General features: G+C 50.3%; 1 protein-coding gene across 1 annotated transcript in view; it reads right to left on the bottom strand.

Annotated features, from left to right (window-relative positions):
* Nucleotides 1–27,484, bottom strand: part of LOC138568827 (ferroportin-like) — a 467,510-nt gene that overhangs the window by 426,921 nt on the left and 13,105 nt on the right. The window contains exons 3-4 of the mRNA XM_069646598.1: nt 16,159–16,236; nt 11,400–11,467 (exon numbers count right to left, since the gene is read on the bottom strand). Coding sequence (XP_069502699.1) covers nt 11,400–11,467; nt 16,159–16,236 — 146 coding nt within the window. The remainder of the gene's footprint in view (nt 1–11,399; nt 11,468–16,158; nt 16,237–27,484) is intronic.

Here is a 27,484-nt window from a genome sequence, read left to right as displayed (position 1 = left end):
GAAAGCCCAAATTCAGTGTCCAGGAGCTAGCTGTACTGGTCGATGAGGCCGAGACACACCAGCAGCGCAAAGCAAGTGGCCAGCGCAGAGCAGAAATTTGGCGCACCATCAGCCAAAGGGTCACCGCTGTGAGGCGCATGCCCCGGGATGGGGAGGATTGCCACAAGCGCCTGAACGACCTGCGCGTGCGAGTCCGCGGCATCCTGTCACAGCACCGGAGTGCAAGCAGGGGCACTGGAGGAGGCCCACCACCACCCCCACTCGAACTCACACCTTGGGAGGAGAAAATGAGGGCCCTGATAGATGTTGGCACCATCGAGGGCATTGGTGGAGCGGAGTCAGGCACTGGCATTGATCCAACTGCAGGTGAGTCCCACCTCCGAATGCATGCAGTTGAAAGTACCACACATGCAGACCCTGAGTGAATGAATGCGAAGAAATGTGTGTGAGGAACTGCATACACCCATAAGTGAGGCCTACATCCACTGAACGTAGTGCTGCCTAGACAACCCTGCACGTGCAGTGCATGAATGACAGGGGCAGGGGATAGACATCCATAGCCATAGGACAGCTAAGTAGAGTTTGAGTGTGCATGAATACACCCCCAAAACCCTGAGCGCAGTGCACCCCAACCACGCATGCAATCTTGTCACTCCGATGCAGTGTACCTCCATACCCACTCACAACAAGCACCACATGAAGACAGAACAGAATGCAAGTTGAATGCGTGATTGATACTGTCTTCAATCCCATTTGTTGGCATGAACTGCATCTCACAAATATATGTAGCATTGAACTGAAACCACACCCTATGTACCCCACAGGCACACGTCGATCCCAACAGGATGAAGATGATGGGGAGGAGGCCACACCAACACAGCGCCCACGGCAGCGCGCCTCAACCAGCACCACCACCCCACAAAGAGGCCGCACGGAAGGGAGACGACCCAGGCCAACCCCCACTTCACCCCAACGCAGCCCTACCAGACATCAGCAGCAGCCGCATGCCTGCAGGGAGGCCACCGCCAGCTCGCGCCAAACCACCAGTCACAGCCCAGATGCTGAGGGACTGAGCTGCGGATCGGAGCCAGATGTGGGAGCAACACCTCCACGTGCCCATCATGCAGGAGGACAGCTGTGACGCCAAAGGGAGGGTCACACCCCAGGGAAGCCCAAGGCCAGGCACACAGCATGCACAAAGCCCGCATGTGCCTGTGCGTCGTGTCCGCACACCACAGCCGGACGAGGACACGCCATCATATGGCAGCCCAGAAGACCGGCACTCAGAGCCTGGCAGCCCAATCCAAGTCAGCGCAATGTCCCCATGAAGCCCCCCCCCCGACAGCGCACAAGTCGCAGGCCAGCACATGACACACCAGGGGTGCCCTTCGTCATAGGGGCAGCAGTGATGGGCCGACTCGACATTATTGAGGCCAAACAGGCCAGGGTCGGAATCAATGGCCAAGGTGCAGAGCCGGCACATCAAGGCTGTCAGTGAATCTATACGGCATGGATGCAAATACATAGCACGTGACAATGCGCGCACGCTCAGAGTCGTCGAACAATGTACCACTGCCCTGACAGGGTTTGGACAGCGAGTGAGGGAGTTGAGCAAGGCAGTCTCAGCATTTGCTGAGCAAACAAGGGAGGGAAATAACCTTATGCGACAGCACATGCTGGCCGCCGCTTCAGTCCCTTCGACATCATCAGTTCATTCCCTCGAGCCATCTCCTAGGCTCCGGTCTATGTGCCACCTGAGGACACGCACACCAGAGAGGCCCGGAAAAGGAAAGCACCCACGACCATCCTAGTGGTGCATGGCATCGTTGTTGGTGCCCTGATAGGACACATGTGCCTTTCTGCACAGTTGAGGGTAGTTCACTGGGGGTTGGGGGGATTGTGTGCTGGGGGTTCACTGGGGGGAGGGGGGATTGTGTGCTGGGGGTTCACTGGGGGGAGGGGGGATTGTGTGCTGGGGTTCACTGGGGGTAGGAGGGTTTGTTGGACTGAAAATAAATCATGTTTGAAAACTCACAAGGCATGGACAGTAGTGATTGTTGACAAATCCAATTTAATGTTGAAGTGACATCTGTTCAATTTACCCATCACCCCTGTTAGAAAAATGTATCAATCAATCCCTGTCTGGCCAACCTCCCCTCCCTCAGCCCAAACCTTTGTGCATCTGCAACACCTTCTGGCACGTCATCACCCTCACTCCCATCCTCAGGTGGCTGCACATGAGCATCAGGGGGCAGTGGCACATTTCTGCAACAGCAGATGTTGTACAGCATGGCACATGTCAGTACAATTTTGCCAACTTTTTCTGGTGCATACATCATTGCCCCTCCCGTGCGATCGAGGCACCAGAAGCGTGCCTTCAGCAATCCAAATGCCCTCTCCACGCAGATCTGTGTACGAGCATGGGCAATGTTGTATGCCCGCTCCGCTGCCGTGTGTGGATGACGCACAGGGATCATGAGCCACGTGTACTGGGGATACCCAGAATCACCTGCAGGAGAGAGAAAGCCGGTATGGGGACAAGGTAAGTCCAGTGGGTGTACAGATCTCTGTCATCAGTGTCATTTTGCCATACTTGTCATTAGGTCTACAACATTGTGGAGTGTGCTTTTCTACGGTTACAATGGAATCAATGAGGTACTCTCAACTTGGTACGGCTATGTTTCTGGATGTAACAGTACTTATTCACTCGTCGCTGGGTAAGGGGGCCCTTCCATCTACTTCTGCATGACAGAAGTGGCTGCCTCATATGTCATTGCAATTCCATTTGGCTGCAGTTGCATTTGCTAGTTGTCACTATTCTGTACTGTTCTCCATGCATTTGCTTGTCCATTCTGGGGACAGTGTTTGTGGGATGTACATTGCCATTACTAAGGCTACTAATGTGTGGTGCATTTGTGGATGTGCCAATTTATGGGTTGGAATTTCATTACAGGCGGGTGGGCAGGGTGGTATTTCTGTACTGTGTCAGTGTTGGGAGCCATGGTGCTACTCACACAGGAGGCTTTATGGTGGTAGGCCTTCAATATGTCACTGTGCCGCCACATGTCTTTTGCATCCTGGATGGGTGTGTTCTGCTGTGTTGGACATGCCCAAGGTTTGTCGTGCAAGCTGCTTGAATGTGAATGCTGCAGTAATGGTGCTGCCTATTGGGAATCATGGATTACGTGACAGGCACCATCAGTTGTGGATTGACATGCATTATGGTATACATTTGTACTCACCCAGCAGCCATGTGTTTTGGCCTTGGTGCCTTTCCATGTACGCCGGCAGGGTACTGTTGCGCAGGACCATGGAGTCGTGGGTGGATCCTGGGTAGTGGGCACAGCACTAGCTGAAGGTGAGGTCAGGACCACATGTCATCTGCATATTGAGGGAATGGTACTGTTTCCGGTTTCTGTAGGCTGCCTCATGTGCCTGGGGTGGTACGAGTGCCACATGTGTGCAGTCCAGGGTTGCTATTACATTCGGGACTTGGGCAATGGCATAGAATTGACCCTTCAGCTGGTGCACCTGGGCCTGTGTGGCTGCTAATGCAATGTGCTTGTTCACATGATTCAACAGTGCATCGAGCACCTGTCCCAGCATAGCATTGAATGTGGACTGGGCCATTCCATGCATCATGGCAACGGTATGTTGGTAGCTGCCAGTCCCAAGGAATCGTAGCACAGACACGAGCTTCACTAGGGGAGGTACTGCTGTGCTGGTGGCTATGCGGCTGCGATGTCGCCCTGGATTGTGTCCAGCAACTGGGTGATGATTGCCCTGTCCAGCCGATATTCCATCACCAACTGGCCATCAGTTAGGGCCCAGGGTGTTGGCCTGACCCTGGGGATGGCTGGCCGCCTTGCTGGTGCTGCTCTCCTCCTCCTTCTCCTCATCCCCACTGCCCCCTGCACTCCCAGGGCCCTGGCCTGTTTGGCTGGCCTCTGTAGCTCCAGGCGCAGCAGGTAGAAGTCAACATCAAGGCTCCCGGCTCCAAATGGCAGCATGGTGTTGGGGAGGGTGTGTTGTGCATGGGTGGGTCCTTTGTAGGCCTCTGATTTGCATTGGTTTCAGCTGGGGCCTTATTGCCGTCTCCTCCCTGCTCCTGCTGGTGTAATGGTGTTGGGGACGGTGTGTTGTGCATGGGTGGGTCCTTTGTAGGTCTCTGATTTGCATTGGTTTCAGCTGGGCCCTTATTGCTGTCTCCTCCCTACTCCTGCTGGTGTAATGGTGTTGGGGAGGGTGTGTTGTGCATGGGTGGGTCCTTTGTAGGCCTCTGATTTGCATTGGTTTCAGCTGGGCCCTTATTGCTGTCTCCTCCCTGTGTTGGGGAGGGTGTTTTGGGCATGGGTAGGTCCTTTGTGGGCCTCTGATTTGCATTGGTTTCAGCTGGGCCCTTATTGCTGTGGCCTGTGTTCTGTTACCTCCAGCTTTTTGCTGGAGGTATTTTCGGCGGATTATCTGCCGCTTTTCTGGCGCTAATTGCACCTACGTCGGACTCGTGATTGCTGATGTTTTAGCGCGAATGGTTACTGGCCCTTTTACAGTCGACGCTTGTACAGCCGGCTGTACTTGCGCCGGCTGTAATGGCGCCAGCGGTATTTGGACTCGTGATCGACGGACCCTTAAATCCGGCGGTGATAGCGCTACCGCCGGATTTAAGGGTTACCTCCAAAGTCGTGATGAGGCCCTATATGTCAAAAAAGACTAAGGAAGCAAAATAATACCTGGATTGGTTCCAGAAACACCTGTAAACTATCGTCAGCAGCTATGGAAGGCTGGATGAGCCCTTTGTTAGTGAAGGTAGCCAAGTTGGAGTCTGCTGATGCTATTGCTGGAGTGTATCGGGAAACCTTATCAGGAGCACCAAATGCTATTGCACAGCTGAAACCAAGATTAGTATGTGAGAAAATAGCCATTGTATGGTTCTCTGCAAAACTCCAAAAGCTCAAATCATCGAAAAATAAATGCTTCTATGCCTGGAAACATACTAAAGAGCCTAAAGATAAGGCTGCATTTAATAGCGTTTTGAAGGAAAATAAACAAGCTATCAACTCAGGAATCTATGTATGAGTCCAGAATATTGAATGCCCAACATGAGTCGAAAGAACTTTTTAAGATTTTAAAAGAACTAGAAAATCCCCTCCCCAAGAATCAGGATGAACTCAAGAAAGATGTTGCATTGTGTACATCCATACAAGAATCCGTGTTGGGGAAACAGAACTCGATCAACCACAATATAGATGTTAAGAGGAAGGTGTTAGGCCAAGAAGAAACACCCACTAACGCACTTGTGCAGAAAGATAAGGAGCACCAGTTCAGCTTCAGTCCTGTTAGTGAAGCAGAGCTATCCGAGATTATTGGCAAACCAAAGCCAACAAACTGTAAAGGTGATACATGTCTGGCATTAACAATTATAGCTTGTACCTCCTCTTTGATAGTGGCCTTGAGTAAGTTTGTGGATGTCTCCTTCAAGGAGAGTCTTGTTCCAGATGAGTTAAAAAAAACACCTGAATCAATCCGCTTCTAAAAAAAAAACAGGTTTAAGCCCACTGCTACAAACAAATCACCAACACGCCATTTTTGCTAAAAATATTAGATAATGTGGCTTATAATCAAATATGAGATTACTTGAATAACCAGAACATCTGGAATAAATGGAAGTCAGGCTTTAGGCAAGGATATGGGACAGAAACAGCTCTGCAGGATTTCAAATCCAGACAGCTCTGCTCATGCTGCATGACCTGTCCATAGCTTTTGATTTGGTGGAAACACCCTCTGCTGATTTCAATGCTAAAAAAGGTTGTTGCTTTTTCGTAAAAAGCTGCATCTTAGATAAAGTATTATCTCACGAACACGCTGATTAGGGTATGCAGTGACTCTGCTGAGGCTCTTCCAACCCCACTAAATTTTGGGGTTCCTCAAGGTGCATGCCTCTTGCGTTCCCTTTATAACATTTTTACAGTCCCTATTTTTAACATGTTGGAAGATAAAGGTGGGGTGTTCACAAATTATGCAGATGACACTCAAAATTGGGCCTCATTACGAGGTCGGCGGTAGCCCGCTGGTGTTTCCAGCGAGTTGCCGCCGACCTCCAAACACCAACTCCGCCACCTGACTTCCCTGTGCCACTGGGATATTACAAGTTCTGGTGAAGCAGGAAGTCTGGTGGGAGATTCAATAACTCTAATAGGACTCCATGGGAATGGGGACTCGTAAGCACCAGCACTGTTGTTAACGGTGCCAGTGCTTCCATAAAATCTTTGCCTACTGGGGCCCTTGCGCCCGGCAGAATCAGACCTGTCGGGCGCAGCGGCAGGTCTGATTTGTAGTGTGGCAGTCCTGAAACAAGGGTGCCGGTAAGTTAGCGGCACCCTTGTGTCCAGACAGCTGCTACTCACAATGAGGCCCAATGTGTCATACTCTTATCAGAAAGGAAGCTATGAGGAGGGCGTTAAGAATATTAACAATGTGTATGGTCTGATACAGTATTAAGCAAGAATCACAGACTACCCCCTCCTCCTGTTCCTTGTGGCTTAAGGCCAAAAATAACTCATCTATGCTGATGCTTACATTCACGCACAATGAAAGGTCCCAGATCCTGGTGACTTTTTCATACAAAACCTAGACTCGTTTATTCATAACATAGATACCTCCTGTGTGGAGAGTGTTTTTTCTAAAAAAAACATCTATCACATCAAACAATACATAATTAAATTAATACTTAATCAATCAAGGGCTACTGTAGCAAAAATTAAACAAATACTACAGATGTTCAAATAGTTCATGAGCATCTATTATGAGAGAAACCGGATGCAGAAAAAAAGAACATAACCATACTGGTGTTTTCATTCCCTTGCAATCCGGGACAGTGTATTTCTATACAACCATTCTGCTGTTATAGGTTCCTGGTGTGCGTAGAACCTTCTGCTGTCCTTTGTGTCACTCTTTTTTGCCTCTCTTAATCTCTGTGGGATTATTAGTGTCCATTATCCCTATCTGTTATTTCCCAAAAGGATGTACAAATAGTGTTGTGTCGACGCTCTGTGTTTCGGCCCATTAACCAAAGGATAACCCCATCCCAGATAAGGTTTCCTCGATTGTTTCAAGATGGCCTTCGTCAGGATAAATGTTAATTATTCACCCAGAGATCATTAATCTTCTAACCTAAATGTTGGCCAGGTAGTCTGAAAAAAAACAGACAAAAAACACCACCGGCTTAGGACTCATTGTGGTGTGCATTCACACTCTCTGTTAAAAAATGTAACTAAATGGTCTTCCTACTGACCTTATTCAATAGGCTGGACAGGGAAGGGAACCCTTGATTAAGTAGAAATATGCATTTCATTATGTATTGTTTGATATGATATATGTTTTTTTAGAAAAAACATTCTCTACAGAGCAGGTGTCTATTTGATGAATAAATGAGTTTAGGTTTTGTATGAAAAAGACACCAGGGCCTGGGACCTTTCGTTGAGCGTGAATGTAAGCATCAGCATAGATGAGCTATTTTTGGCCTTAATCACAAGGAACTGGAGGAAGGGGTAGTCTGTGATTCTTGCTTAATATAGTATCACTACCCTGCTGTATCACAGACCCCCCAATAACATAAAATGAAGGGTATGACCTATTGTATACGTGGTCTGATACAGACCTGAATGATCAATAGTGGATTAGCACTCAATGACAAAAAAAAACAAGTTGATGTTTGTAGGCACAGAAAATAAAATTGCTACGCTGGGATCAGACTACTTGTGTTTTCAAGTTGCCGGATGCAAAATTATCACTAAAATAAAACTGAAAACTCTAGGGATTTGCCTAGATCAGAGCCTCAACATGCATGGTCAGTTGAATTGTCTGGTTTTGGCTTCCTTTTATTATATAAAGCTGCTAGAACAGATCAGGCCCTTTCTCACAAAAGCTAACCACGAGACGGCAGCTGGGGCCATTATTGGCTCTAAAATAGAGTTTTGCAGCAGTCTCTTAACTAGGATATGTAAAAAGGACTGTGCCAGACAGCAAGTGGTACAAAATAGTGCAGTGAGGATTATAGGAGGCCCAAAAAAGAGACACTATATTTCAGATGCAAGATGAGATTTGCACTGGCTCCCCATTGAGGCCAGGACTGAATATCGGTTACTTCTGATCACTCACAAATGTTTGGCAGGTTCTAGCCCAGAATTTCTGGGGGAGGCCTTACAAAGAAAACCAATTGTGAGAGCACTTAGGTCTAATAACACTGGTCGGTTGATGGTACCAAGATGTAAGCTCACACGTTAGTAGGTGTGCATTCTTTGCAGCTGCGCCGAAAGCATGGAAGGCCATCCACTCTAATCTCAGAGAGTCCGAATTTACAGATGTGTTCAAGAAGAAGCTAAAAACGTTAGATAAATGTCCTTGATTCTCCCATTCTACTGTCTCTGGTTGCATTAAAGGTTAACTGGTGTCCGTGTGGTTCGTTTGACCGTTGTCATCTATGCCTACGGGTCACCTGAGGCGCATAATAAATACATTAAAGTAAAGTTACGTGGGAACTGGATGGGTAGGGGAAGAGACGAGAACAAGTATTTGCCAGGGAAAAATAGCACCCCTGTTTTAGTAGAGTTTAATATCAGAGTGCCAAGCCAGCCATTATTTAATGACAGAAACAGCTGGAAATGTTGATAGAGAGAACAAAGGTGAGTTCAGGAAAAGAGAAGAAGATTTGTGTGTCATCCATAAAGAGTAGGTACAAGAACCGAAAAGGGTGATTAGTGCCCCTAGATCCGGCATCCTTATAGCCAAGGCTAAGATTTCAGCCCTAAACTGATATCTCGCTGGAATATTGAGACATCAAAAACTACTACTGATCAAATAAAACTTTGCTATCCAAATGAGTCTGTGTGGAATAAAATAGGCAGAGATAGTCTCAGTTAAAAGACACACATTGTTTCTGGATGCACTGTTCATTCAAAATCAGCATGGACCGTGTGGTGCAGGGCAGTGTAAAATACCTGTGATGTATGGCCTGAATAGTACTGGATAGTTCTCCATGTTGTGGTGAAGCAAATGGAGAAGTGGGCAATTAAGATGCACTCACAGCAGTGTGTGTGTCTCGAAAGAGGGGTTAGTGAGAAGTGCAGAATCCAAGCAAGGGGGATAGGTTGCCATTCATCCGCTGTTCTGAAAGCTGTGCCCCAAATTCAGTTTTTGTAGTGGTAGTTGGACATGGTATTACCCAAATTGACCTTTTACAATTGACCTTTTGTCCTAATTGACCTAGTTATAGTGGCCCCAATTGACCTTCTGCACAATTGACCTTTATATTATTTTAGTTATTTTATATATGTATTGGGATTGGGTGGGGGGTTGCGGGCGGTTTTGGATTGGGTGGGGGTTTGCAGGGGGTTTCCCCCCCGCATAGATGTCCTAATTGACCTTCTAAATTAGGTAAATTCGCCTGAGGTCAATTGTTAAAAGGTGAAATAGTATACAACCGAAAGCATTGCAGTGCAGCAGCGACAAGTACAATTGGTGGCCTTGATGTGCCGAAAACTGTAAGCATTAAGTAGACAAGTGTGAACCGTTAGGGTGAAGGATGTCAAGGGGCGGACGTCTTTTGGTGCTGTGTGGGGGGGGGGGGTGTTCAAGAAGAAGTTCCTCTTTCTTCGGTGTAAAATATGAAATGGCTTTTCACCCGCCATCGTAAGCTGTAAATGGCACTGAAAGAGCACTGACTGAGTCACATTCTAAAATGCAAATCAAAATGGCTCCAGAAATAGCAGTGTACTTGGTCTGAATTACATAATGTACTATGCCCTCTAAACTGTTCTTTTCGTAGATTGATTGATTGATTGATTGATTGATTGATATTTTATTTCTATCACGCTCGTACACAAGCCTTTTACAACCTACGGAATGCATGTCTTGTTCGTAGTACAGACACCGTGTATTCTGGGATAAGTAGTCCTACAGCTCTAATGGCAAGAAGGCCTCCGTTTGTCCTGTACTGTACCTCCCATTGGCAGCATGGAATTCGAACAAGCATGTACGATAACTCCATTGTAGTTTGCGTGGTTCCCTCTGTCTTGTACGGTACTGTACATAGTATAATATATATGTGTTATATTGGTTAGAAGATGATGTGCCCTTTTGCATGGTGAGCGGCCTCTGGGTAACTTACTATATTACTGTTTTTAGCCCTTAAACAAAAAAATAAATAATAAAAACATTAAAACAATATATACTGTAAACAGAGGGAATCATCAAAAACTGTAAATTATAAGTAACAATAAATACTGACTGCATTCGCCATTGTCCGCTCTTATCTGCTGTAGCCGGAAGATATCAGGTTAGATAAAAGCACACCCAATAAGAATGGGATAATTTAAAATAATTAATAAGTAATACATGTGTTAAACATACTGTTTGCTGAACGCATTCAAAGTGACATTGGTGGAGGGGATTGAAAGTTGGTGCCCATTTGACTGAGAGGTCACCCAATTTAGGTAGTCACCCAATTGCTGAGGCATTCCCCAGGCTCGGATCCTGGCCCTTAATCTATTGTGGGTAGATCAAGCATGTACGCAACCCTGCATCTACTAATGTTACAACAACCACAGGCAACTGAATGCGTATCTCACATTCGCCTCCTGCTCACAGTGCATCTGTGGCCAGGGACAGGGCATACAAGTGCTTTGCCCCAATTGAATGAATAGGAGCCAACTATAGGTGACATGATGACCACTCGGAAGGCTGTGCAGGGCACCTATCAGCGATACATTTTGTCCATAATGGTAGCAAAATGTGCCAGTGAGACCGGCGATAAAAACAAAAGAACGATATGCACAAATGTTGCTCTCAAGTACAGTAGCTCAACTATTTAAGTGAAAATGATTTGGAGCTCAGTCTGTTGATGGGTCCATCTTCCTTCTTGAGTACTCTAGTCAGAGTTGCTACAGGTCTGCCCTTACCTGGCTGACATATGCATTCCCTCCGGTCTGAGACATATTAAGGATGGAGGAAATCAGTTGATCGAAGTATTCCTAATATTAAAAATAAAAACCAAACACTCTCATCCTAGAATTTTGCACTTCGCAACACTCTGCTTCCCCACAAACACTACCATCTGCTGTAAGAAAGTTTAAACAACTTATTTTTTTCATTTTTGGACCGTTTTTCTTAATTGAAAAGTAACCAATTTGATAATTCACTTTTTTGTTTTCAGAATTTGATCATTCACTTTTTGGTTTTCAGGGTAAGCATTTAAGGAGATATACCCAAGTGTTCGTTTGCTATGTAGTTTTCTAAAACAAGTATATTATTTGCGCTGGAATGTGTGCTCTGCTATTCAGGTGTTCTTTGCATGATATGCAATTTCTAATAATACATAGAAATATATTTAAGGGAAAACTTACCCATATAGAAAGTGCACAGCTTACATAGACCAGAAACCTGGGACCCATGAGGTAGTTTATAGCTGGGCCTGAAACATGAATACATATATTTGTCAAATGAATAGGAATGCTTTAAAACACATTGACAGATACCACTATTAGACAACATACATTACATGCAAAAGTAATAACAACCTGGAATATTTTGCAATTCATGATGTACGTCTCTGAACATGCATACAAGAAACCTCATGGCAAATAGAGGACCCCAACTTTCAGTCAATAGAAGAAGGGTAATCATTTGACTTGTCCTCCACTTTAGATCTCCATTCCAATATTGCAAGTCACTAGAATAGCAGAACTCAAATGTAGAAGCTGTGTGTGTGTGTTTGGGACATGTTGCCCTTGCAGTGCTGTTATACCAGGTTCATTTATTGTGTAGTGCGCTATGCTATGGCATGCAACTATGCTACCCTGTATTATCTTTGCTATGTTCTGCCCCGCTTTGAAATGCTGCGTTCTTAGGTTGGTGTGCTACTCCATGTCACGTTTAAGCTACAGGGACATGTTGTGCAATGTTGGTCTGTTAGGACCTGTGGGGTCTTATTATGAGTTTGGCGGTGGAGTAAATATTTGGCAATAGATCATTTACTGATGCATTTTGGGCGGTAACAGAATTACAGTTAATTATACTTTACCTCCAAAAATCTTCAGAATTACTGCAGTGGAATTACAGTTGTGGTAAATCTGATGAAACTCCCCATGGAGCCCTATGGATGCCAAAAATGGGGATTAACACTGTCTTGCCGCCACACGTATGCTCGCAGGAATGAGTGGCTATACCGCCAAGCACATAATCAGACCCTATTGATTTTGTCCCCAAATGCATTTTTGCCGAAAGGTTAACTTTAATTCGTGCTTTTGGTGTACACCTTCCTTTAGCTTTTCGCTGGGTTGCCCTCTACGCACCCTTCCTCCCTCACTGCATTTGAACGTAACCTTTTTCAGGCGTGTGATTTTCCTTTTCTAATTCTCCCTTCCCAACTGCGATCTTGTAACCACATTTTCAGGCCGATTCATGGAGTTAATGTGTGCTGAAAATTTTCGCGCAAGTGTGCGAAAGCGTGCAAATCGCAGTGCAAGTGCGAAAATCGCAGCGAAACCCGCGCACAGCGACTCATGGAAGTCCGTGTGCATGTAAATCAATGGATGTGCGCTAAAATCCTGCGTTGCGCACACTGGCGCACACGTCTTCAAACAGCGTGCGCTATGCGCACAGCGAAAACGCACATAGCGCAGCGCACACAACAAAAGTAGGCGTAACACGGGGCGTAACACGCGGAATGGGGAACAACGCGTGAAAATGTGGGCGTCACGGGGGAAGTACAGGAGGCAAATGCGCGGAATGGCCACATACGCGCCCACAACACGTATTCATGGAATCGAACAGGGCTAATGCGTGCGCCAAAAGTGCATTAAAGTGCGCGCAAACAACAAGCTCACACACTAAGAAGAATATACAGTTCTTTGCAGCAGTGGTCGTGGGATACCGCAGGAGGAGGAGGAGGATAGTCAGGCCCAGAAATTTTACACCCAGAACCAGCATTTTTGGGATGCCTGATGACCAGGTGTATGGGAGGTACAGGTTTCCACCTCACATAATACTCGACCTGGTGAGTGAGTGGGAGGATGACCTCACATCACCCACCCTGTGCTCCCAAGCACTGAGCCCCCTTGAAAAGGTGCTTAACGTACTGCACTTCTTGGCCACTGGATCATTTCAGCAGACAAGTGCTATAGTGGGGGGGTGTCACAGGCCACGCAGTCACGCTGCTTACACTAGGTGTTGGCCATCATGACTGCACGCCCATCAGTCCGCAGGCACATATACCTTCCCAGAACACCTGCAGAAAGGCAGGCTGCCGTCCAGGATTTCTAAGGGGTGGCACAATTCCCAAAGTGCTAGGTGCCATTGATTGCACACATGTGGCTCTACGTCCCCCCAGGGCAACGAAGCACATCTATAGAAACCGCAAGCACTGGCATTCCATCAACGTGCAGGTAGTATGTGATGCCAAGGGAATCACCACCTCAGTATATGCCAACTATCCTGGGTCCACCCATGACAGTTTCATTTACAGAATGTCAACCTTAAACCGGGACCTAGAAGCTGGGTGGCATGGCGATACATGGCTGCTTGATGAGTATAAATGCCACTGCACATGCATGCATGTCAGATACTGAGTAATGTCACAAACCCACTAATGATACCCATCACCACCTCCCCAGGGGACAGTGCCTACCCTCTGAGCACCCACATGATGACGCCAATTCGGAACCCCACCACACCACCCGAGGTAAGATACAACACAGCCCATATTGCAACCCGGGGCATAGTGGAGCGCACATTCGGAGTGCTCAAGTCACGCTTTCGCTCCCTTGACCGCTCTGGTGGGCAGCTGCTATACGCTCCCCCAGTAGTGTGCTGGATCATAGTGGCAGCATGTGTCCTGCACAACGTTGCAACACGCCAGGGCCTGCCGGTGGACATGGTGGTGCCCCCACATCCCCAACCACATGCACGGCCGCTGCGCATTGGAGGGGAAAGGGCACATGGTGAGGCAGCCCATACATAGCTGGTGGCTAGTTACTTCACCTAAAATCACACCCATGTGGAGTGCACACAGCCCCGGCACATACCAGCGGTCAATCAATGATGACATAAGGGACAGTCAACTGTCACAACCATACCAGCCTGAGATTGGTCACCTGGAAGTGTTACATTGTGTGCATCCCTACCTACTGAAACACCACCAATGCTGTGTCATTATAGAACATACATATATGCTGCTAAATTGATAACCCCCTTGCAAAATACAACATGAAAACAGCTCCATGTCACCCAACCCCTCCCCAGCTCCGCCACCCAACACTCCATGGCATGTCATGCAATGTGAAAGCAAACAAAGCAATGCGCAAGACCTGACACAAGTGTCACAAAGTGCACTGTCCCAAATGGAAACTGCCCACAGACAATATGCTCCCAGTAATCAATAACAAACAGCACACATGAACAAATACTTACCACCAACACAATACAGCAACACACCATGAAAAATTGCAAAAACATGACAGTACTAAGTCAAAGTAGTGGTAGTCGTACAACCTGAATAAGCCAGCACATCGACCCCTTCCAACTGTAGAGTGTTGCTGCCATGCAAATGTGTCAGTGTACTGCATACAACATGAACTCCACCTGCAAAGGAGACAGCCTTGTGAAGACATGAGGAAGGAACCTGCAAATTAGGAGGAAGACATGGATGCACAAGCACATATCAATACACCATGCAGTGTACAATACAACAATACCCACTAGGGATGTCCACACAGTATTGACTACAGACTGCCCACACAGCTCATGGGAGCCCAATGTCACTGTGTAAGTCACTGTCACTTGGTCACACCCTTTGCAAGCCCATGGAAACGGGAAGCAGGAGGGGTGTGTGTGTCATGAACCCAAGCATCTAACCCAAACTCAGGACAAGCCTGCATGTGCCCAGCCGGAATACAGTGGATGCCCACGGGAGCCACACAAGGCAACACAGTGTAAAAAAAAAAATATATATATATATATCAAAAATGGCCATGTGGGGATCGGGGGGGAGGCCACCCAGGAGGTTCGAGGACAGGGTGCACACCAACACCCACCTGCGTGGATGTTGCAAATAAAAAAATACCTCCTTGGGTTCATGGCCTGCACGGCTATGCCATTTTGGGAGAACTGCTGTCGCTCTCTTCACCCTCTACTGCTGCATCAGGAGGTGGTGGCACTATGTGAGGTAGCCCATGCAAAGCCCCAGTATGGTCCTCTATGGCAGCAAGCATGCAGGTCTGGAAGGTCTGATTCTGGAGGATTAAAGTGCGGAGATCCCCATGCAGCACCTCACGGGTTGCCTACACTTCTGCACGCATTGCCTCGAGGGATGCCTGGATCTCCTCACGTGTTGCCTGCATCTCATCTGAGAGCAAACTTGTGAGCTGCTCCAGCTGCTGTTCTGCCCTAACATTTCAGGAAGCCTCAAGTTCACGCAGACTCTGCCCGAGGCTACCCTAAGGGCTTCCCTGTGGCCCCGTGACTCTATTGATATGGATTCACGCAGAGTCTCCAGTGCCGCCCGTCGGTCCCTGTTGAACGCCAACATGTCTTCCCTGTGTGATTGGCAAATGGAGTCTGTTGCCTGCTGTTGTTGCTCCATCTGCCTTTCAGGGGGGATAATGGAAGTGGCCACCCTCTCCATTGCCTGAGCCATCATTTCTACTGATGCTGCCTGTTGGGTTGCCATACCGTACATGGAGTTTTCCCATACAGTATTGCCTGGTGGCGCACGGCCACCGCGTCGGCGGGCACCACACCTGTTCGGGGCAAGGCGATCTGCACCTTGCTGTGCTGGCACTGCCTGAGGCTGCAGGACTGCATTCCCCCTCTAATCTGCTGGCCCAGGAACAGGATCAGATGCTGTGGAGTGTGACCCTGCATCCGTAACCGCCAAAGGCGGACCTACCAACACTGACATCCCCATAGAGGGTTCTACCCCTGGTGCAGGTGGGTTGGACAGAACAGAATCCCTGCCAGAAGCACTGACCTGCGACAGCACATAAGTCTCATCATCCGACTCAGCACCTGAATAGAGGTCTGGGGAGCTGCAACCAGAGACACCCCTCGACAGTATGGTCTGCAGTACCAAAGTGTTTTCACCCACCACCACACCACGTCCCCCACTGGTGCCTGGTCGTGGCTGAGAATCCTCCTGGGTCTGCACCATCTCCTGAACCTCACCAACATCAAGTGCTTCGTCACCTGCAAAAACATGAAATACAAGAAATGGAAACAGGCATGAGCACCATAGCACACACATAGGCCTGACAAGACAGAGATCCTGTACATGGGTTACACATGTCCCATATGACTATAACCCTGGCATGCATGCACTGTCAATGAGTTTGAAGGGGAGTCAAAAAGGCAGACAATGAGGACACCAAGATGGAAAAGCAACACATTTGCAGCATGTTGTGTAGCACTGGCATCACACATCAGCCTGAATGGTCTAATCATTCACATAACAGGTAACTAAAGTGGCACAATGTGGGGTATAAACAATGACAGAAGCATGTCACATATGTGGCATTAGGGATGAAAAAAGCATATGAAAAATGGGATGATCTAAACAATCAGCCTGAATGAGCACAGAAAAAATCAGAACAATGTTGTTGCAAGATGATAGTTCAAGGGCAACAGCAGTAATGTGGGGCTAATTGGCTACTGTGGGCAGAAGGGATACTGTCATACCCAAATCAAAGGCACGTGAATGTATTGGAGGAAGCACATGGGTGACCCATAACACTCAGGAGTACACACCCTCACCTGGCACTCAATCAGAACCCGTCACCCAAACAACATACACGTGGATTACACACACATGCATGGGCACTCACCGGACAATGAGTCGTAATCAGGTAGCTCTCCCACGCCTTGGATCTGTTCCTCTGTGACGAAGGTCCCAGCAACAGACTCATGTTCAGTGAGTTCGTTGTCCTCTGGTGGAGACCCACCGCCAGTCACCAGAGTAGCAGCATGATTTGAGGCCAGCTTATTCTTTTTTCTGCGTTTCAGGTCATTCCACCGCTTGTAGCAATCATCAGCTATGCGCCTCACAAATCCAAGGGCACTTATGCGGTCCGCGATGGTCTGCCAGTGTGCCCTACGTTGACCAGGTGTGGTCTTGCACCCTGCAGTCACCACCATTTCGCGGCTTTGTGCCGACACATAGGTCATAAGTGCATCAAGTTCAGCGTCATTAAAGCTAGGCTTCCTTGACGTGCTCAGCCTGTAGTGCCAGAGCACCCTTCTTCCTCTTTTTCAAAGGTGGAGCAGAGCCTGAGTGGCTTACGCCGCTCTGGTCAGTAGGGGCAGAAGCGACGGTGGACTCGGTACTAGGAGTGTGCGAAGGCACAATGACCATAGGTCTTGGTGCAGGCATTGGCTGAAGTGTGATGTTGGCAGGGACAACGTCGGTTTGATGGACCTGGACAGACACTGGGCCTCATTACGACCCTTGCGGAAATCGAAAAACGATGGCGGAAATGCAATACCGCCATCGAATAGCGCTCGGTGCGACTATGACCCGTCACCGCAAAGTACGATGCCATTAGCGACACCGTAGTGAACGCCAACGCTAACTGCACCAAGTACGCGCGCGCGCGCCATGCCAAACCGCAAAAACCACCATGGCGCAAGAGTACGCGAATTCCGACCCTAGCGGACATGTACCTAACGCCATCAAGCACGGCGGAAAGTACCATTCCGCCATGGCGAGAAGTACGGCATCGCGAATCAACCGTAAACGGCCCAACTGAGTGCCTGTACACCGCTCCCTGCCCACATAGTACAACTCCCCGTAGGTGCAATGAAGTCACAATGCAACCAGTGAAATGTACAAGTCACCCATGCATGCCAACGAACAAATGAATCTCAAGAGGGCCCAATGGGAGCTGCAGGGCACAGATGGCACGAATACAGAAGCCATTCCAATGGACATGACCACAGTCCCCCACCAAGAAACGCACGCAAACACAGGCACCTGTGACCAGCAACATTCCGAAAATCACATCATTCCACCAGTCCACCTGGCTGACCGGCATCTGTTACACAAAACCTAATCCCCCGCCCCTGAGCATGACATCATTTAAACAGTCATATTGGCAGCCCTCATCCCTGACCTCACTGGGCTTCGTAGGCAAACGCGCCCAGCACAGTACCACGCAACTATACTCCGAAGCTGGAACCCAATGCAGATCTCCTCACAATACATCGCTCCCCAAATAGGAATATGCCACATCACTTGCAAAGAAGAACGCTACACGGCCCATATCAGAATAGAAATTTAATGCACAACAAAATCACCAAGGCCATACAGCCATTAGGCCATGAACTCCAAAACACATTTCACCATTGTGGGCTGCATCCGCAAGAAATGACCAGCTACTTCTTGTGTGACGCCCTGTTCCTTCATGGTACACAGAGCCACATTCACGTACGAAAAGGCAACATGGAAGCGCACAGTACCGCAGGGCCGTCCCAATGGGGAGGCACTAGTCCAGCTGAAAGGCCGAAATGTTGCTAAGAGCCACTAGTACTGCGTAAGGGCATGTGGCCCATTGGCGATCGTCCCATAAGATCGTAATGCTGCTCCACTGATTAACACGAAGCAGCAGGTGTCGGGAGTAAAAGCCATCTGCAGGAGTGGCATACAGATGGCAGTGGCAAAAGGGGAGGAGATACCTGTCAACCAAAACAAAAGAAAAAGAACAGAATGGCCATCAGAACTACATTCGAACAACTCACTTCAATGATCACACTAAATCCACAGCCATATGCATGCTAGCCCACTCCAAAGGATCATCACCACCCCAAAACCACTTGCGACACATAACTATCTATATCGAGGTGTAAACACCATCACACACGAGTGTACCTGTGCATGCGTCTGTGAAAACAGAATCCATCAGATGGGATTGGTAACGTGCATGGACACAAGTGTCTGAGGGCGCGTCGAGACAGGGAGGGCTCAACAAGGCCAGATAGACGATGGTCCCACTATGGCAGCCCTGCATCACATAGCGCAGGGGAGGCGGACAGATTCCAAGAAGCCCTGTACATGGCAAACTCTGTATCAAATCATCTGTCCATGCATCCATTCATCATTCCCTCATCCCGGGATAAAAACGCCTGAATATTTACTCACATAACATTAGAAATATCCATTGAGTCTGTGCGTTATGCCGCCTGCAAAATCCACTGTGCCCCAGCCCGTAATTCCAGTGTAGTGAAGTAACATGTATTTGGGAACGTCCGGCCTCATCGCCCACGTCGCTATTGCGCATCCCAAACTATTCATATCAATCATTGCATCCTCGCCATGGCCCCTGTCTCAAGGACATTGAACAATAGAACGTTATATTTGCAGTCAGACCTGTGGGCATCTCCTCGCCGAAAGCGCCGCCCTTCGAATTCCTCATTTGCAACATCACGTCGAAAAGGCATCTGTGGCCGCTTGAAATCACAAATTAATCCATCTAGAGCGGCTGTGTGTGAAAATGGCAACTGCCTTCACTCACAAATGGGACGCCCCGCCCGTCGTTGCAACTCGGTACAGTGATGCATGAGGGCCCACCGTTACTCGAGTACTACGTTCCACTGACCCCTCACAAGTCTGTTCGCGACTGCAAAGATTGCATGTGAAACAATGGGACCATAGCCGAATGAACATATCAACCAATGTTACACGTCCATCGGGTACAAATACATGATTGCAATTGCAAGATGCCATGCGTCGAAGTGCAGCGTTGTGTGCGGGACGTGCTCGGCCAAAGGGGAGAGCAGCTTGCACAGGTGGAATGAATCACCACAGGTGGAGGCCATACAGCCTGAAAACACATAAATTGCACACCCAGTCTCCTCCCACAACCACACCCACTCCGAAATGCTGCCGGCAGGACTCGCGATGTTGGCCCTGGGGGACCTGATAGCACTGCAAGTACTCCAACTCCAAGAAGAAGACGAACACCAACTACAACCGGCCGCACGGAGGAGACGCAGGAGGAGGAGGAGGGCAAGGCAGGGCCAGCAAGGGCCGCCAGCACAGCCACTACCACCACGCAGGCAGCCCGCAATCCCACGCCTCCGAGCACATCCGTTCAACCTCACTGATGAGCAGATCCACACCCTCTACCGTTTGGACCGGGACACCATAGCCGCCATCGTGGACATGACACAGGCTGACCTTGTCAGCATGATAGATAGCCCAACCGCCATCCCACCCCTACTGAAGGTGGTGTCTGTACTCCACTTCCTGGCCACAGGCACCTACCAGCACACAGTCGGACAGTTGCATGGCATTTCTCAGCCACTGTTCTCACGGACACTATTGCAAGTGCTCGATGCCCTCCTGCAGCACGCAGACGACTACATCTCTCTACCACGCTCGGAGCAGGAAATTACCAACACAAAAGTGGGATTCCATGCACTTGCCGGCATACCGGGTTGCATTGGTGCCATCGACTGCACTCATGTGGAATTGGTCGTCCCACATGCCATGGAGGCCCAGTACCGCAACCGAAAACAATTTCATTCTCTGAATGTACAAATGGTGTGTGACTCCAACAGGATCATTACACATTGTTGTGCCCGATTCCCTGGATCAACCCATGATTCTATGGTCCTGAGGAACTCTACAATACCACGCTACATGGAGCGACACGCAGGGAACAGATCCTGGCTACTCGGTGAGTCTCATTTCATGCATGATGATGTGGGGTATGTGATTCGGCAATGACCTGGCAGGAAGGGGCGGGGTGTGTGCGTATGTAGCAATGGCATTCCACATTATACGTTTATCGTCTACATACAGGTGATGCTGGATATCCACTGAAGAGATGGCTCCTCACACCAGTCCGGAACCCACGGGACCAGCATGAGGAGGACTACAACCATGCCCACTCACGTACCCGTGTAGTCATAGAACAGGCATTCGGCCTACTGAAGACTCGTTTACGCTGCCTCAGCAGGTCTGGCGGGGCACTCCTGTACCGCCATGAGAAGGTTGCAAAGATGGTGATGGCATGTGTCATGCTCCACAACATGTGCGTACGTAGAAATGTGCCCATGCCCCCTGACGCAGAACTGCAAGCACCTGATGATGGTCATGATGAGGGTGGGGATGTGGCAGCACCTCAAGGAGTCCGCGAGGCACAGGAGGGCCGTGACATTCGTCAGCATCTCATTGATGCATGCTTCTAGCACTCACGCCTGGTGGCTGATACATGGACACGGTACTCGTGGCACTGTGTGTGTCTGGTACATGCACAATATGGACTGTACGCCTATGATGGCCTAGTACACAAAGATCATTGTCCACACATCTCATTGGTTGATCGTGCATTGTTTATGGCATATGTGATATCATGTTGAACACCCTATCGACCCGCCACCCAAGTGAGCCCAACACACCCCCTCCACCCTCCTACCTCCCCCCCGAACACCAGTGTCCAAAGATGCTCATTGTCAGTGGGCAGTCGCTATTGCAAGCCCCCTCTGCGGGTATCAGGGGCACCCCTGCCTGTGGAGCGCAGGTTCCTCCCAGATCTACGTTGGGGGCTGCCCTGGACGGAACTTGCAACGGATGATGTCTCTGCCTGCTCACGTCCATGCATGTCCCTAAGGGTTTGTGAGAGCTCAGTGAGCACACGGCGCACTGCGGCAAGTTCGGCACATACGTCTTTGGACGTCGCATGCAGTTCCCCCCTCAGGCTCTCGGTGCTTCTCTCCATTTGGACTCTCAGGCTCTCTGTACTTCTCTCCATTTGTGCCCTAAGTGTCTCAGTTGATGTTTCTATGTCTGCCTTAGTGCCCCCACATTCATCGGCATGGTCCTTGAGGAGCGTGGCCAGTTGCTGCTGTTGCACGATTAACTGGTCGAGGGACTGTTGCCTCTGCTGGGCCATGGCCATTTGCGGTGGTGTCACAGAGGGGCTGTTCGCCTCATGTTGCCCTGCCACAGGGCTTGTGGGGGATGGCCAGTCGTCGTCTTGTGGGTGCTCCTGCGTGGTATCCTCATGTTGTATGGGATGGGACAGACAGGGGGATTGGGACAGGTCATGGATGGATCTGACTTCGACATCCCCGTCTTCTGTGTCGGAGCATGCTGCCATCAATGGGGTGTCACCTATGGTGCTGCTGCCACCAGAGGCAGTGCCTTCTGTGGCATCCATTGGGGGGACCTGTGGTGGTGGTGTTGTGGGCATGCTGGCTGCTGGGGTGCCTGTTGATGTTCCCTCCTCTGTGCTGCCACCTGATTTGTGCTGCTGCCGTGTCTTGATGCGTGCAGCTGAGGGGGAGGGTCTTTGGCCGTTGGTCTTGGCCCTCTTTGCAGGTGTGCTGGTAGGGGTGTCCTGAAGCTCGTCGTTTGGATCGGACCCTGTGGTGGAGTAAAGGAGGGCGAGGGTTATTAATGGGTCTGTGGGAATTGGAATGGCATTGTATCACATGCATTGGGGTGGTACCTGAGGGTGATTTGGGTCAGGGCCTTGGAGGTGGTTTCATTTGTGTGTGGAGTGAGGGTGCAGTTGTTTGGCAGCCTGCAGTTAGGGTGTGCCTGCTGCACGTGTAGTGGGTGTTTTTGGGGTTTTTAATTATTTATGTATTTATTGTGTGTTTTAAAGTGCGCTATCAGGCCAATGTGTGTGGACGTCCTCCTGGCCATGTGTTTCTGTTGCACTATGTGGACACATGGTACTTCACATGATTGGACATTGTGGATTTGGCATTGTTTTATTTGGGCCACCTACCTGATTCTTCGGATGTCTGCACTCCTTTCTCCATCCCTCCAACTCCCTCTATACTCTCTATTCCAATGGTGGAGGCACAGATTTCTTCCCAGGGGTCAACTTGATGGGTGATTCCGATCCTCCCCCGGTGGCTGTGGCAATGTTGCGGTTGGCAGAAAGTATGCTACGGACGCGTATCCGCAGGTCGTCCCATCGCTTTCTGCATTGCTGTGGGTTGCGGGGTGCGGTCCCCACCGCACTTACCCGCTGTGCCACCAGAGCCCATATGGCCTTCTTGTTCGGAAGTGCCGTCCTGGTCATTTGCGTGGAGAAGACGGCGGCGGCATTCTCCTGGAGGGTCTCTGTTAGCACGGTGAGTTCCTCACGGGAGAAGTGGACCTGCCGCTTGCGGTCGCACGCTTTCTTCGCTACTTTTCCCATTTTTCTTGGTTTCGCTAGGGTGGATGACGGGTTGGGGTGTGTCTCAGGGTAGTGTTTTTGGTGGTTGTGTGGATTTTGTGGTTTTATGGGTGTACGGCGGGATGTTTCCCGTTCCGGGCCCATGTTTTTACTTCCGTTTCCGTATATTTCCGGTCACCGTACTTTCCGGTTGGCGCTCACTGCGGTGTCCGCTAAGATGGGTGGCGGTATTGCACCTAGGGCGCAGTACGGCGGCGGTGTGGGCCGTTTTGGGGTCATTTCCGCCATCGCGGACTTTGCACTTCCGTCATGCCGTGGTGCTCGTGCCCGATGGGTCGGAATGGGCCGCACTTTGCTCCATCGTGCAATGGCGGAAACGCTATTTACGCTGTGGCGGTCCGGTCTGTCACTTTCCGCCAGGGTCGTAATGAGGGCCACTGTCGCGGCTGGGAGACTCAGAGCTGGGGTGGATAGAGCTGCAACTGCCCCTGCAGCCTCCCCACCCTGCCTACTTGGGGCAGCAGATGACATCGCTGCCCCAGATCCACGTGCCCTGGTGACACCAACTTGCACCACCACATGTGGCTTAGACTTGCTGACCTGGAGGTCAGCCTGGGAGTCATCCTGTGCCGGGTCAGGTGCCATAATGGGCTGGTCCAACAAGGGCTGAGCTGGGATGGTGTCAGCTACGTTTCCCACAACCATGGGGGGGGGGGGCATGGATGTCCTTGATTGGTCTTCCACACATGGGGGTCTAGGGGCACCCTGCAAATCCTGGCCACGTCCCCTACCGCGCCCACCACGGCCACCTTTTGGAGATCGGCCACCTTTGCCTCCCTTACCGCTTGGTCGCCTCCCAAACATGTCACTGATGTCGTTGTGCGTATGGTGAAAGGGGTAGGATACTAGATGGAAATCGTACCCTAGTGCTCTGGCAAGGCTGTCTGTGACCCCTGGGGGAAGATGACGGGTCACGCAACGCACAGGCACCCCGAAAACAAAAAATAACGTGCACGCAACCCCTCGTAGACCACGTACGTGGCAAAATGAACCCGCACTACGCTGTGGCACCCAGGAACACAAAAATAAACGTACGCGTGTTACACGCAGCCTACAATGACCTCTGAAGGGGTACCCGGCGACACACATGGGGCAAGCACAGTTGGTAAAGCATGCGCGACTCACCGTCTGCCCGGAAAAAGAATGTGAAAAAAAGGCGTGTGTGCGCGTTGGCAACACCCCGCCAAAAGAAGAATTGTACGCTGTCTAAGGAGACAGGACAAAAGAAGAAGTGAACGCTGTTTGAGGAAACAGGCCCAACAAAAAAAATGAACGCTGTCAGAGGTAACAGGGAGTACGAACTTGAAACGCTGTGAAGTAATCGCGTGTGAACCGACAAGAAGTACAGAATTCACCCACTCGCTCTCCACAAAAAGCAGGTACAAGGAAATGGGAGCCTACACGTACCTTTTAAAGCGGCCCACACGTACAATGTCACTTACGCGTGCACGCGCTAAGGCCCTTTCCTCTAATTACACGAGCTGACACTCGGACGTGCAGTTTTTGGACTTGTACGATGAACATGCACCCGTGTTGATGGAAACGCCCGCGCGCGTCACGTCACAGACGCGTAGGCCCTTTCCTCGGATTACACGCATTCACACGCGGACGTGCAGTTTTTTCACGCGCCATGAGCCACTATGGCCACGTCACGAGGGAAACGCCCGTGCGCGTCACGACACAGACGCGCTAAGGGCCTTTGGTCCAATGAAACCGCATACGTGTGCTGACACGCTTACGCGCTAAGAGCCTTTCCTCGAATTATACGCTGACGAGCAAGATTTTCACGTGCCAAATCACTCCGTATCAAGCTGGCCACGCAACAACACATGGAAGACCACGCTCCTGCCCAGAAGGCCGAATTACTGCCCCCCAGAGCCCCGAGCACGCTCCCACCTGCCATATGCTGCTGCCTGCCTGCCTGCTGCCCACGTGCCCTGCTATTTGCTGCCTGCACATCATCCATCTGCAGGGGTGCAGTTGTTGTGACCACCCCTGCTGGAACTGAAGACTCCCGACTGGGATACCATCGCTCCACAGCCCAGCCCCAGGACCCAGTTGCCCACCCACACCTACCTCTGGGGTTGCCATGTCAGGCACACCACCATCTGGCACCACTGGCAACCCCCAGCCAGAGAGGCACAGGGCCACCAGCTTCAGTGCCAGGGAAGTTGGTGTCCTGGTGGAGCAAGTCCTGGGGCAGTATGATGCCCTCTTTGGAAGTTCTCACGGCGACTATGAAGGACGGACAAGGATCTGGATGGACATCTTGACTGCCATCAACGAGGAGGGGGTGGCAGTCCGCGACATCAAACATGTCAAGAAGCGCTGGGAGGACTTCAGGTCCAGGACCCTCGACAAGGCCCGGAACCTCTTGAAGGCAGCGGATGCCAAGGGGCGCGGGGGCCACCTGTCCGACCACCAAATGAGGGTCCTGGAACGCATATGCCCAGCGCTCCACATCCAGGTCCTTGAGAGGCAGACCCGTCTGGAGTCGAGCAGTAAGTGTGCATGCATAATGATTAAATGCTGTGTGTGTCGTGGTGTGCCAATAGTGTGCAGGTTGCACATGTGTTTTTTTAGGGCCATGTATTGATGTGTATGTACAGGGGCGTGAGGCTGACACATGCGAGTCCCCTCATGTGTGAGACACATGGATGGTGTATGTGTGGGTAAGCATGCCGGCCAAATGCAGATGTGGGAGCACACATGTTTGAATTACTGTGTATGTACGTTGGCATGGTTGTGGTGTCACACATGGATATTGGTTCCAGCTGCATGTATCTGCACTGTGTACATGTGCATGTGTGTGTATTTGACAAGTGTGCAACTGTGATGCAACATGGATGCATGTGGCACTGACATGTAGAAGGCTCAATGCCAGATGTGACATGGATGGCGATCTCATTACTGTGACAGTTGGTGGACATGCACACATGCATGTAAGTGTGTTGGTTTGTGTGCATGTGTTGTGTACTCCCCGTGTTTCATGTGACGTCAGGCTCACCTTCGGATGCTGATGCTGTTGTATGTGTATGGATGGTGCAGCCTGGTACAATATTGCTGTGGAATTGCTCATGTGTGTGAGTTGAAATTACATGTGTGTTAGGGAGTGTGATGCCATGTCTGAAGTTTGACACTGCCACTGATGTACAACTGTCATGTGTGTATCAGTCCATTGTACAGTGCCCTGATGCCTATGTTCTATCTTTCCCTGTCTGCAGCGTCAACTGATGAAGAGGGCGGAGAGGATGCTGTGGAGCAAGGCAGCAGGGATTGCACCGCCAGCCGGAGACGCAAGGCCCGGCTCCCCTCCCAGGTTTTCATCTCGTAGGGAGTGAGGAGTCCGGTGCCACGTCCCAGGCCGCAGCTGCCGAGGGTAGGTTCAAGAGGTGGAGGTTGGAGTTGGACTCCTCTGCAGCAGAAGGGGCAGCTGAGAGCCCACAGGGTCCGACGGAGGAAGATGGCACGGAGTCATCCAGGTTGGTGGGGGGTTTGGTGGCGGAGGAGGCCATGGAAGGGACACACACGGGGTCTGGAGGTGGGGATTCCACTGGTTCTAGTGGTGCAGTGCAGGGGCAGTGACAGGAGGCAGCACAGGCCGCCGCGGAGGTGCCTGTGTGTAATCCTGTCCCCGATCCTGTGACTGCATCATCCTGCACCAGCAGGGATGCCTACGTCCAGACCCGTTTTCAGGGAGGGGATCCGCTTACAACAACTGGCCTTCCTCTCCCTGTGGACGTGGCTATCCGGGACCGGGTTGAGCCTGTCCTGGGTAGGATGGCATTGCATCAACGGGGCATGCAAGGTGACCTGCAGTGTTTTCGTGAGGACACTGCACGTCATCTCGAATGCCTCGTTGACCGCATTGACCTACTGGGACGGCTCACCAGGGCCGGATTCCTCCGTTTGCTGGACCTTGTTCTGACCCCCTCTTCACCTGAACCCCCTATGAGCCAGTCGTCCTCCATGCCATCTTCCCACACATGTATCACCGGGGTTCCCCGTGGAGCTGCCTCTGACCCTGCGGCCAGGCTGGTGGAGGACACATCCCTGCCACAGTCGGGAGTCAGACGTCCAGCAGGGGTGGCCACCTCAACAACTGCACCCCAGCCGGAGGAGGACGTGCAGGCAGCAAGAGCCAGGGCACAGGCACAGCAGCAGCAGCAACAAGGTGAGAGCCATGATGGCTCGGGGCCTTCAACATCGGAGGGGCAGGCATCGGCCAGAGGGCAGGAGGACCC

Source organism: Ambystoma mexicanum, chromosome 2q, assembly GCF_040938575.1.
Source record: "Ambystoma mexicanum isolate Mex_15411 chromosome 2q, UKY_AmexF1_1, whole genome shotgun sequence".
In the NCBI taxonomy this organism is placed as follows: domain Eukaryota; kingdom Metazoa; phylum Chordata; class Amphibia; order Caudata; family Ambystomatidae; genus Ambystoma; species Ambystoma mexicanum.
This window is presented reverse-complemented; position numbering and strand designations above follow the sequence as displayed.